This window comes from Tachypleus tridentatus, chromosome 10 (assembly GCF_004210375.1).
Source record: "Tachypleus tridentatus isolate NWPU-2018 chromosome 10, ASM421037v1, whole genome shotgun sequence".
Classification (NCBI taxonomy): Eukaryota; Metazoa; Arthropoda; class Merostomata; order Xiphosura; family Limulidae; genus Tachypleus; species Tachypleus tridentatus.
Genome location: NC_134834.1, coordinates 121,274,629 through 121,288,472, shown reverse-complemented (window position 1 = coordinate 121,288,472; position 13,844 = coordinate 121,274,629). Strand labels below are relative to the sequence as shown.

At 31.0% G+C, this 13,844-nt stretch overlaps 1 protein-coding gene across 1 annotated transcript in view; it reads right to left on the bottom strand.

Annotated features, from left to right (window-relative positions):
* The window catches only part of LOC143228473 (anoctamin-7-like), an 81,154-nt gene that overhangs the window by 9,652 nt on the left and 57,658 nt on the right, over window positions 1-13,844 (bottom strand). Inside the window, exons 10-16 of the mRNA XM_076459726.1 lie at window positions 9,667-9,764; window positions 9,038-9,249; window positions 8,334-8,486; window positions 7,941-7,977; window positions 2,743-2,852; window positions 2,338-2,495; window positions 652-823 (exon numbers count right to left, since the gene is read on the bottom strand). Coding sequence (XP_076315841.1) covers window positions 652-823; window positions 2,338-2,495; window positions 2,743-2,852; window positions 7,941-7,977; window positions 8,334-8,486; window positions 9,038-9,249; window positions 9,667-9,764 — 940 coding nt within the window. The remainder of the gene's footprint in view (window positions 1-651; window positions 824-2,337; window positions 2,496-2,742; window positions 2,853-7,940; window positions 7,978-8,333; window positions 8,487-9,037; window positions 9,250-9,666; window positions 9,765-13,844) is intronic.

Below are 13,844 nucleotides of genomic sequence, written 5' to 3'. Positions count from 1 at the left end.
TACATATCACTAACTGATGTTTTTTACTGTAAGTCAAGTAAAAGAACAGATATAAGTTACACATCACTAACTGACGTTTTTTACTGTAAGTCAAGTAAAAGAACAGATATAAGTTACACATCCCTAACTGACGTTTTTTACTGTAAGTCAAGTAAAAGAACAGATATAAGTTACACATCACAAACTGACGTTTTTTACTGTAAGTCAAGTAAAAGAACAGATATAAGTTACACATCACAAACTGACGTTATTTAATGTAAGTCAAGTAAAAGAACAGATACAGGCTATACATCAGTAACTAAAGTTTTTTACTGTAAGTCAAGTAAAAGAACAGATACAGGCTATACATCAGTAACTAAAGTTTTTTAATGTAAGTCAAGTAAAAGAACAGATACAGGCTATACATCAGTAACTAAAGTTTTTTACTGTAAGTCAAGTAAAAGAACAGATACAGGCTATACATCAGTAATTGATGTTTTTTACTGTAAGTACAACAAAGCAGTTTAAGTTTCTACTTTTTATTGAAAGTGTTAATAAATTGGTTCTGATAAACATCTCAAATATATAACAATAAATTGTTCAAAAAGAGAGAAACATTCCAAATAAAAGACATGTAATGGAGTAACATGAACCACTGTTCAGTGCACCTACCATCAGGTATCCATACTGGATTATTTTCTCATTAAATTCACTGAGACGAAAGTCTTCTGCATTAGGCTTCTGCATCTCTTGTATCAAGTAATGTTTCCTAGAATGATCCTTAGAAGGAGAGAAGTCATCTACTTTTGTGCCTTGACATCTCCGAAACATCTTCTTCAAAAATCTGTTGTTTATGTTAAACAAGCACTGTTTAGTGTTTTACTCTCTTTTAAACAAAGAAAAGTGAAACAGATTTTAGCAGGGCTAAAATGCAGAACAAGCAAGAATCTTATTATTAAAATGTTCCATTATGTGTGGCTAGAAGTGACTAGCTCAGTTACCATACTTTCTGTTGGAGGGTAACTTGAAACCCAGATGGCATACCCTGAATATTTTGTTTTAGGTTTTTGTACCCAAGAAGAAGGATAGATACAGAACTTAAATAAGGCACATTTCCACTTCTGTATGGGCTATTAGCTTTGAACATAAAGACACAAGTGCCTAATCAGTTTAACAAGTCAAGTGTCACCTTCCACAACGCAGGGTAAGCAGTTAACATATAACGAGGTCATTAGAGATTTAATAACCAAGGGTAGAAGAAACATTATTTAATGTCCTTTATGTAGTTTTCATTTTCTTAAAGGGTACACTCAGCTAGTGGGAATTAAAGGAATACATGGTATGAAGAACGAAAGAGAAGTGACACAGTAGAAACAGAAAGATGAAAAATAATATTAAAGAAGAACAGATATTAAATCATACAAGATTTAGCAGCATAAACAGGAATAAATGAAAAATACAAATAGAATATTAACAAACAAGAGAAATTATCAAAAATCAACAAGGTAGAGAGAAATATTACAATTAGCATAGAAAGAAAGAAAAATAATCAAATAAAGAAAAATTAACTGGATAAAAAGACAGAACAAAGTCACAGAAATTACCAGTGATTAGGCAGTAATATGTAGCAGAAACAAAGGCAGAATTATCAGAAGAAAATGTAGGAGAAACAAAGACAAAATCTGATAATTATCAGAGTAAAAGTTAAGTTTAACAAAGGCAGAATGCCTGAATTAACAAATGAAAGAAAGTAAATACAGAGGTTAAGAAGAGAAAATATAATTAAATATAAGTAAACAGAGAGGTTAAGAAGAGAAAATATAATTAATATAAGTAAATACAGAGATTAATAAGAGAAAATATAATTAAACACAAGTAAATAGAGTTAAGAAGAGAAAATATAATTAAACACAAGTAAATATAATAAAATATAAGTAAATACAAAGGTTAAGAACAGAAAATATAATAAATGAAAAGATAATATTAAATTATGAGCACAGAATGTCTCTCATATTGTAATAACGTTCATTTTATGTTACTTATTAACTTGGAATTAACATATGGACAAAAAGACATTTTTAGAAATCTGTACAAAGTGTACAAATGCTACCAGGTTTGTTTTAATTGAATGTAAACTGTAAAAGTCAGGATTTGTTGGGACTAATATATTATTATTTTCAATATTTTTGTTAGAATCAAAGGGTTTTTTTGCAATTTTAATGTCTCACTTTACCATTCTCTTAGGCTGTTAAATGTAGGTTTTTATTCTTTTATCGTATTCAAATACGTAATTAAACAATAGATTCAGACAACACAATATTAAATGTACATATTCCGTTGTAAACATTTGATACCTACGGTATGATAATATCACTGAAGAATTTCGGTACAGGTTTAATTATCATCAGTGTCAGCAGTTGAAAAGACAATAAAGACATACAGTTGTTGTTACCAGCATCTCCGCAGTTATCTGTATACTCCATCCCAAGTCCGATGATTCCATCAGTTCCAATGTCCTGTTAGGATAAGTTGACATGTTACTATATTGAATATTATGTTATTTTATCAGCTTCAATGTCCTATTAAAATATTTTAATATTGTGTTAGTTTATCAGTTTCCATATCTTGTCAAAAAAAATATGGAGCAGGTTTCTACATCCTCTTAAAAATACGTGGTTTTACTATATCATGTAATCTACAAGTTTCCATATGCTTTTAAAGAAAGCTGTAAAACAGTTGAGGATATTTAGATATATTCCTTACCTTCCTAAAGAACGCTGTGTAGAAGAGAGAAGCGTAGGTGTTGACAAATTGAAATGCGAACAACTTGGTAATTAGAGCATCGTTATACCTTGTTTGGGTGCGATGGTTTTCTAGAAAATAAATGTGAAAATTACAACTGACTAATAATAGTTTACATAACTGAAGAATCTGAATATTAAATATATACATAAAGTAAGGCTACTTTGAAACTAAAACCTTACGTAACTACTTGAAAAAAGTCAAATAACACTATGTGACAAAATTTTTACTTTATATTGTTCCTGGGCAGAAAGTGTTATTTCCCAATTGCTTATCCTAAAGTAAATGGAAAAGACCTATTTTTCTCTTCAAATTTTCCTTTTGTGACTTGGATAATGAAATTTTCAAATTTACCCATTTTCCAGAACATTTCAGGTAGATTCAGTGCTGAGTAATTGATAGAGAATTTTCTTGAACTTACAAGAATTTTCTAGAACTTTTCCCATGACTCATTCAGTGCACCTCAAAGAGGAAAACAACAGCATAAAGACCTCACTAGAAGCCTTGAAATACGATGAGTATGAATGGGAGATTATCGGAGACTTCAAAATGGTGGCATTCCTGATGGGTCTCCAAGGAGGCTTTACCAAGTTTCCCTGTTATCTTTGCCTTTGGGCAGCAAGGACACCTCAGCATACTACAACAGAAAGCACTGGCCACAATGGACTGAGCTCCCTGTGGAGAGGCACGATGTCAAGTGTAAGCCACTAGTGGACCTCCAGAAGGCATTGTTTCCACCATTACACATAAAATTGGGTCTTATGAAACAATTTATCACAGTTCTTGATAAGAAGTCTGCATCCTTCAAGTACCTTCGAGACTTCTTCTCTAAGCTGTCTGAGGTAAAGATCAAAGCTGATGTCTTCGTTGGACCACAAATAAAGAAGATCCTAGAGTGCACAGAATTCCCCAAGAAGCTCAGTAGGAAGGAATAACAAGCTTGGGGCAGCTTTATTGTAGTGGTTCGGGGCTTCTTGGGCAATCACAAGGCCGAAAATTATGTGAAACTGGTTGAGGCTCTGGTGAAGAACTACTGCAAAATGTGCTGCAGGATGTCTCTGAAAGTCCATATCCTTAACGTTCATCTTGATAAATTTAAGAAGAACATGGGAGCATACTTAGAAGAAGCAAGGCAAGTGCTTCCACCAAGATATACTGGACTTTGAACGCTGCTATCAAGGACCGTATAACGAAAACATAATGGGAGACTATATTTGGGGACTGATACGTGAAAGTGTTTTACATTACAGTCATAAATTTCGAAAATCTAATCACTTCTAAACATTTTTGTTTTACTTTAGAAAAAATACATGTAAATCTTGATTCATATGTTGTTTTATTCACACATTATGTGAATTAAAATGTGCAAATTTGGCCGTTGTTACATACAAAATAGGTTAATTTCTAAATTTCATTATCCAGGTCGCAAAAACAAAGTCTGAATGGAATACTGACCATTTTCTGTACTTTTACAACATAAACAATTAAGAAATAACACATACTTTCCAGAAACAAAATTTGTGTAACATAGTGTTATGTTACTGCTCACAAGAAAATAAAAATTTTACTAATTAGAAGAACGTTTGAAAAAACAAGGGTTAGATGATCATCGCTAGAGGCAGTGCAGTATTATTAGTTATGTTAGTATATAGCGATTAGGCTTAAGGTTATGTGACCACAATTCTTAGTAGCGTATTATTGTATAGGTTGCGTATAGGGAGCAGTCTTTTGGGTTATATAACCATAACTCAAGTTATTGTAGTATCCGTGATGATGAGAAAACCCACTTGTTGAGAAAAATATATATGTAAAAACGGCTGGTATGTGTAGAGAAAATTTTTTATGTGGAGGAGCAAACAACATTTCGACCTTCTCCTATCATCGTCATGTTCACAAATAATGAGGTAACTTAGCGATAGCTGACCACATGTTTGAAGGCGGTTGTGTAATTGAATGTAGGAATGTAGAGGGCGTGTTTAGATGTTTGAATGCATTTATTAATATTGGTATAAAGGTGTTCCTTTGTATTGGTTTATTTTGGGCTTGAGTTGCTGTATAAGTAAGGCTTCTTTAATTTTGCATTTGTTTGTGTTTCTTAGTATCTGGGAGTTTTCTATGGTTATGTTGTGTTTATTTGATTTGCAGCGCTCGAAAACGTGTGAAGGTGACTTTTTGTGTTCTTTGAATCTGGTTTCCATTTTTCTACTTGTTTCTCCAATATAGAAGTCGTGGCAGTTATCACATTGTATTTTATAAATAATGTTGGTGTGGTGTTTGTCAGTGTAGTTTTTACATAGTATAGACTTCAGTTTTGTGTCTGGTTTGTGAATAAATTTGGTATTAACTGGAATGTTGTGTTTTGTTATAAGTTTTTTCCGTATGTTGGTTATTTTTTCACTGATGTCTGAAACATATGGTATGCAGCAGTGTAAGGTTTTCTAGTTTGTTGTATCTTGGGATGTATTATTGTTTATTTGTTATCGTTTGTATTGTTGGTCTAGGTGTGTATAATTCTTTCGACGGTTTTTGGAGGAATTTTATTGATGTTGATGAAGTATTGTTTTATTTTGTCTAATTCATCGTTAATTTTATCTGGTGAGCATAGTTTTATGGCTGTGTTTATTTGGTTTCTTAGTATGTTGAGTTTTTGTTTTGTTTCATGTGCTGAGTCCCAAGGAATGTATAGTCCAGTATGGGTGATTTTTCGGTGGATTTCTGTTTTAAACTGTGTGTCGGTTCTTGTACTTTTGAGGTTAAGAAATGATATTTGATTGCTTTCTTCCTGTTCACATGTGAAGTTAATGTTGGGATGTACAGAGTTAATGTGATTGAAAAAATTAAGTGTGGGTTCTGTAGATCTGAATCCCGCAATCGTGTCGTCTACATATCTGTACCAGTATAGTGGTGGATGTAATGCTGTGTTAATTGCTTGTGTTTCAACTTGTGTCAAAAATATATTGCCTAGAACTGGTGATATTGGATTACCCATGCTTAGGCCATAACCATAGAAAACACCCAAACACTAAATAAAGAAACAAGCATAAAAAATGCAAAATTAAAGAAGCCTTACTTATGCAACAACTCAAGCCCAAAATAAACCAATGCAAAGGAACACTTTTATACCTATATCAATAAATATAATCCAACATCTAAGCACGCCCTCTACATTCCTACACTCAATTACATAACTGCCTTCAAAATGTGGTCAGCTATTGGTCAATTACTTCTTTCTTTCCTTGTTAACCTGAAAATGACTGCAGAAGGTCGAAATGTTGTTCGCTCCTCTACAATATGCTTTCTCTACCTAAACCAGCCGTTTTTACGTATATATTATTGTAGTATCATTTTTAAGGTAATACACAGACAAAAGGCTTAGAGTTATAGGGTCACTATTCAAGGTAGTTAATAATTATATATTATAACTGAGTGCTGACAAATATTAGTACTACTAAGTTCTGTTCTAACCTATGTAAGAGTCAGTGTGCGTCACGTTTGATTTCTCGTAATAGAAGGAGTCATAAACGCCAAAATGCACCTATCCAGATAGAAGAGTTTGAATACTGTCTGCCAGCTACAATCCTAATGACGGGTAGAAAGGGATCTGTGAAGCCTTATAAGTGTAGTGAGTGTTGGGATTACCTAGCCTAAAGCCAAGTTTAAAAATTATTACAAAATTAAAAATAGCGATTCAATTTAAAACTTAAATCGTTTCTAAATTAAGCTCTTTTCTGTTATATCACCAACATTTTAAAATAAAAACAAAACTCTTTTATCAACTGATACCCTAAATTAAAAAAATCAAATGTAATTTTCTAGTTTTGTTGTCTATACATTTAATTTTATACTTTAAGTACACAGACAGAGAAACATTAGGTTATACTTTTGATCCTAATTTTGATTGACTTACACAGGAATTTACCAACGTTTGATTGCCGGGACTACACTTTTCTGCCTCTTTATTAAAATTTAATTTCAGAAAATATATTTATTTCAGTTGCCTGCGAGGTTAGGGGATACTATGGGGTTGGAGAGGTATTACTTGCCCTGTAATTTTTGACTGGCTATATGCTAGTTGACCATATATATGAATAATTACTGACCTGTTCTAGAACAACCTCGTGATTATCAACTACATGAAATAATAAATAGTCGTAGTTACTAGTGAGAACATATCAACCATGTCAGTATCTGTTCTTCATCCACGACCATTAGTATTGTATTCAGTGACCATACACATAGCAAACACAAACAACTTTTAGGAATTTCTTGACACTTGATATTTTATTACTGTACACGACATTATATCAATCTCTCTCTATATATATATCTTGTTTGAAAATGTCTAAGTGACGTGAAACAAACCTAAACTTGTATGCTATAACAGTTGCTTCCAAACTCTATTCAGTCTAAGGCTCCTTTGATGTGAATGGAAAAGTTTGATACCCCCTCCCAACGTATAAAAATGCCCTAAAGTGTGATTTATTAATTTAAAAAATAATTATTAATGAACCTTAATGATATCCACAAAGTACTTTTTATATTGAATTGTATGTTTGTAATTTAATGTAATTATAATTAGACTGTTAGCAATTTATTATGTTCCTGTTAAATTTGTAGACAAGTTAACAATTAATTAACACTTACTTTTATGTAAATTTGTCTTATCTTCATTTTAAAATATAAAGCAATCTTGTAATTTCATTAATTCAACATATTTTAATCAGCTTATTTATATTCAGAACTAGAATTCAGCATTTGTGTTTTTGACAAGTTTTTTGGTGGTCCCCACCTTACATTAATATGACAATCATAAATTATAGTTTTTCGTATTTATCTTTGAATTTCGTACAGGAAATTATAATTAGGAAATGGAAAAGTAACATGTACACTGTGTGATTCAGAAACTAAGTTCTCTTTACCAAACTTAAAATGTTTACTGAATACCGGAATAACTACTAGGTGTCGCTCATTTCTCAAACGTAACCACCCACTGAAAACATGTAGTATCGTCTCATAATAAAAGATGGCGCTATGTAGAGTGTATCTTTTATGGATCTTTCTAAGCAACGTGACAACTTCTGTCTAGTCTTGAGTTTTTAAAGTTTAGACATATTTATTTATAACAATGTAATTAATTGAGTAAGAACAACTATACTTACCCCAATCCGTGAGCTTAAAAGCCAAAGTGTGATAAACCTATACGTAAGGAGAAAAAGAATATTTATCCCGTCCTGATATTTGATACGCTAATTTCTACTCCGTTAAACAGACATATCGATCACGAGACGCGGAGACAATGAAATACAATAAAAAAAGAACATCCACAATAAAGGTTAACAACTAATACTCTTAGAACATGTAAAATATAAAAACTAATAATAACGCATAATTTAACATATCGGACACGAACATTTTAATAACATTTCTATTTTAAATACTTCAAGACAATAGTGTACAACAAAAACATTTCTGTATTGACTACTTCAAAACACAAACGTTTCTTAAAGTTACTTGTTTTTACTTCGTGTTAAACACTGTAGTTAAATACGCACCCATCCTAGTATCATAATAGATATGGTGTTCAGAAGAGTGGCTATTACTGTACCATGAATCATTTTACATTTAGCATTTTCTCCACACCAAGAAACGTTGCTGTAAACTCGATAAAGGATGACCGAAGTGACGCTAATGATAACCACAAACATCTGTGAGAAGAAGAACGTTCTATGTAGACTTTGTGTATAATAAAACATAAAATATACACTATACACAGACTGACACAGAAAAAAAAAAATCGTCCGTTGTCTGTTTGTTTATGATAAATTGCACAGCTACACAATAGGCTCTCTGTGTTCTGCTCACTACAGGTATCGAAACCCCATTTCTAGCGTTGTAAGTCACCGTAAGTTTTTTTGTCGTAAAATAATAATTCGTTTGTCATGATGTTTTTGAAACGGAAAATACATTTACAAGGCAGGGTGATTTCTTATAGTAAAGCCACATCGGGCTATCTACTGAGTCCACAGAGAGGAATCGAACCCCTGATTTTGGCGTTGTAAGTCCGTAGACTGCAATAAGGCTCATGGAATACTGTTTTATTTTTTGTTAATTTATTATTGGCATATAAATTCAAATCATTCAGACGTTAGGCGCCATTTTGAAAGCACTCAGTAAACAAAAATTGTAATATATGTTTCAATTAGGTTTAAACGAATCACCATTATGAGTAATAACGCAGATAAACGAACAGAATTACCATGACTACGAGTACAGACGTGGACGTAGTGTATTTCAACATACGATAAGGCATGGGATACAGCCACACCAACTTTCCCGTTAACTTGTCTTCCAGGGCCTTTGTCCCATAGAACTGAGGACGGTCCGGTTCAGCCATATCAAAATTGTCTACTTGCCACTTAAACGACAGAGTCGCCTGTTTTCGTTTCCAAACCTCTAAAAATATTGTACCTGGAGAAACTCATATAGATCAATATTTATTTTGGTTGCTTTGAGAATCACAGTAAAATACGAGTTCAATCAATTAATTAGATTCTAATCTAAAATAATATTATCATCGTTTTATGGTAAAAATTAAAAGTATTGACATTGTCATAAAAAACGAAATTTTATACAAATTATACAAATATCGAAATTACAAAATCTTTTATTGGATGTTTCGCCCTCTACCGACAATGATTTTGAAATAATTATAAAATACTAAAATTTAATAAAATAATTGCTATTTTCCATGAATTATTATACAAGTTACATAAGGGAATTATTAATTGTATTTTGGTGTAAAAAATAAAATATTTATATAATTAAGAAAAAAACAACAACAAATCTTGAATTTGTAAATACGAAAACATGAAAAAAGCAACTGACCCCAAATACAGATCGCAAAAGCGAAGTATGGAGTAAGGATGTTATCGCTTGCATTCTTAACAACTTCAATCGAATTCATGACGAAATTCTTCTTGGCTCTGTAAAACATATTATCTTTCTGTTAGCAAGATCCAAGAGAAAAATAAAATAATTCAAACTGACGAAATCTGACGTAAATACTACTGAATTTAGTTTGACTTAAAATTTTGACTTTATTAAGATTTGTTAGTTGATAAGTATCAGTTTGTTTCGACTTCACGGACAAATGCTACGCTAGTCGTCTGAAATTGTAAACTTGATATATTCATGTGTGACTGTTGCTAACACAGTGTACCCACCACCCAAATTCAGGTAATACAGTGTTTTATAGCTAATCTAAACCTAATTGTTGAACCGTAACTGTATTATAACTAACTAAATACTAGGTATTATAGCTAACCTAAACCTAATTGTTGAACTGTAACTGTATTATAACTAACTAAATACGGGGTATTATAGCTAACCTAAACCTAATTGTTGAACTGTGACTCTATTATAACTAACTAAATACCAGGTATTATATCTAACCTAACCCTAATTGTTGAACTGTAACTGTATTATAGCTAACTAAATACTAGGTATTATAGCTAACCTAACCCTAATTGTTGAACTGTAACTGTATTATAGCTAACTAAATACTAGGTATTATAGCTAACCTAAACTTAATTGTTGAACTGTAACTGTATTATAACTAACTAAATACTAGGCATTATAGCTAACCTAACCCTAATTGTTGAACTGTAACTGCATTATAACTAACTAAATACTAGGTATTATAGCTAAGCTAACCCTAATTGTTGAACTGTGACTCTATTATAACTAACTAAATACCAGGTATTATATCTAACCTAACCCTAATTGTTGAACTGTAACTGTATTATAGCTAACTAAATACTAGGTATTATAGCTAATCTAAACCTAATTGTTGAACTGTAACTGTATTATAACTAACTAAATACGGGGTATTATAGCTAACCTAAACCTAATTGTTCAACTGTGACTCTATTATAACGAACTAAATACTAGGTATTATATCTAACCTAACCCTAATTGTTGAACTGTAACTGTATTATAACTAACTAAATACTAGGTATTATAGCTAACCTAACCCTAATTGTTGAACTGTTACTGCATTATAACTAACTAAATACTAGGTATTATAGCTAAGCTAACCCCAATCGTTGAACTGCAACTGTATTATAATTAACTAAAAACTAGGTATTATAGCTAATCTAAACCTAATTGTTGAACTGTAACTGTATTATAACTAACTAAATACGGGGTATTATAGCTAACCTAAACCTAATTGTTGAACTGTAACTGCATTATAACTAACTAAATACAAGGTATTATAGCTAACCTAAACCTAATTATTGAACTGTAACTGTATTATAACTAACTAAATACTAGGTATTATAGCTAACCTAACCCTAATTGTTGAAGTGTTACTGCATTATAACTAACTAAATACTAGGTATTATAGCTAAGCTAACCCTAATTGTTGAACTGTAACTGTATTATAACTAACTAAAAACTAGGTATTATAGCTAATCTAAACCTAATTGTTGAACTGTAACTGTATTATAACTAACTAAATACGGGGTATTATAGCTAACCTAAACCTAATTGTTGAACTGTAACTGTATTATAGCTAACTAAATACTAGGTATTAGAGGTAACCTAAACTTAATTGTTGAACTGTAACTGTATTATAACTAACTAAATACTAGGTATTATATCTAACCTAACCCTAATTGTTGAACTGTAACTGTATTATAGCTAACTAAATACTAGGTATTATAGCTAACCTAACCCTAATTGTTGAACTGTAACTGTATTATAGCTAACTAAATACTAGGTATTATAGCTAACCTAAACTTAATTGTTGAACTGTAACTGTATTATAACTAACTAAATACTAGGCATTATAGCTAACCTAACCCTAATTGTTGAACTGTAACTGCATTATAACTAACTAAATACTAGGTATTATAGCTAAGCTAACCCTAATTGTTGAACTATAACTGTATTATAACTAACTAAATACGGGGTATTATAGCTAACCTAAACCTAATTGTTGAATTGTAACTGTATTATAACTAACTAAATACGGGGTATTATAGCTAACCTAAACCTAATTGTTCAACTGTGACTCTATTATAACTAACTAAATACTAGGTATTATAGCTAACCTAAACCTAATTGTTGAACTGTAACTGCATTATAACTAACTAAATACAAGGTATTATAGCTAACCTAAACCTAATTATTGAACTGTAACTGTATTATAACTAACTAAATACTAGGTATTATAGCTAACCTAACCCTAATTGTTGAACTGTTACTGCATTATAACTAACTAAATACTAGGTATTATAGCTAAGCTAACCCTAATTGTTGAACTGTAACTGTATTATAACTAACTAAAAACTAGGTATTATAGCTAATCTAAACCTAATTGTTGAACTGTAACTGTATTATAACTAACTAAATACGGGGTATTATAGCTAACCTAAACCTAATTGTTGAACTGTAACTGTATTATAGCTAACTAAATACTAGGTATTAGAGGTAACCTAAACTTAATTGTTGAACTGTAACTGTATTATAACTAACTAAATACTAGGTATTATATCTAACCTAACCCTAATTGTTGAACTGTAACTGTATTATAGCTAACTAAATACTAGGTATTATAGCTAACCTAACCCTAATTGTTGAACTGTAACTGTATTATAGCTAACTAAATACTAGGTATTATAGCTAACCTAAACTTAATTGTTGAACTGTAACTGTATTATAACTAACTAAATACTAGGCATTATAGCTAACCTAACCCTAATTGTTGAACTGTAACTGCATTATAACTAACTAAATACTAGGTATTATAGCTAAGCTAACCCTAATTGTTGAACTGTAACTGTATTATAACTAACTAAAAACTAGGTATTATAGCTAATCTAAACCTAATTGTTGAACTGTAACTGTATTATAACTAACTAACTGTATTATAACTAACTAAATATTATTATAGCTAACCTAAACCTAATTGTTCAACTGTGACTCTATTATAACTAACTAAATACTAGGTATTATAGCTAACCTAAACCTAATTGTTGAACTGTAACTGCATTATAACTAACTAAATACAAGGTATTATAGCTAACCTAAACCTAATTATTGAACTGTAACTGTATTATAACTAACTAAATACTATGTATTATAGCTAACCTAACCCTAATTGTTGAACTGTTACTGCATTATAACTAACTAAATACTAGGTATTATAGCTAAGCTAACCCTAATTGTTGAACTGTAACTGTATTATAACTAACTAAAAACTAGGTATTATAGCTAATCTAAACCTAATTGTTGGGTAACCTAAACCTAAACTTAATTGTTGAACTGTAACTGTATTATAACTAACTAAATACTAGGTATTATAGCTAACCTAACCCTAATTGTTGAACTGTAACTGCATTATAGCTAACTAAATACTAGGTATTATAGCTAACCTAACCCTAATTGTTGTACTGTAACTGTATTATAACTAACCTAATCCTAACTGTTGAACTGTAGCTGCATTATAACTAACTAAATACGAGGTATTATAGCTAAGCTAACCCTAATTGTTGAACTGTAACTGTATTATAACTAAATACTAGGTATTATAGCTAACCTAACCATAATTGTTGATCTGTAACTGTATTATAACTAACTAAAAACTAGGTATTATAGCTAATCTAAACCTAATTGTTGAACCGTAACTGTATTATAACTAACTAAATACTAGGTAGTATAGCTAATCTAAACCTAATTGTTGAACCGTAACTGTATTATCACTAACTAAATACTGGGTATTATAGCTAATCTAAACCTAATTGTTGAACCGTAACTGTATTATAACTAACTAAATACTAGGTATTATAGCTAACGTAAACCTAATCGTTGAACTGTAACTGTATTATCACTAACTAAATACTAGGTATCATAGCTAACCTAAACCTAATTCTTGAACCTTAACTGTATTATAACTAACTAAATACTAGGTATTATAGCTAACTAACCCTAATTGTTGAACTGTAACTGCATTATAACTAACTAAATACTAGGTATTATCATTTAACTAACTTGTTATA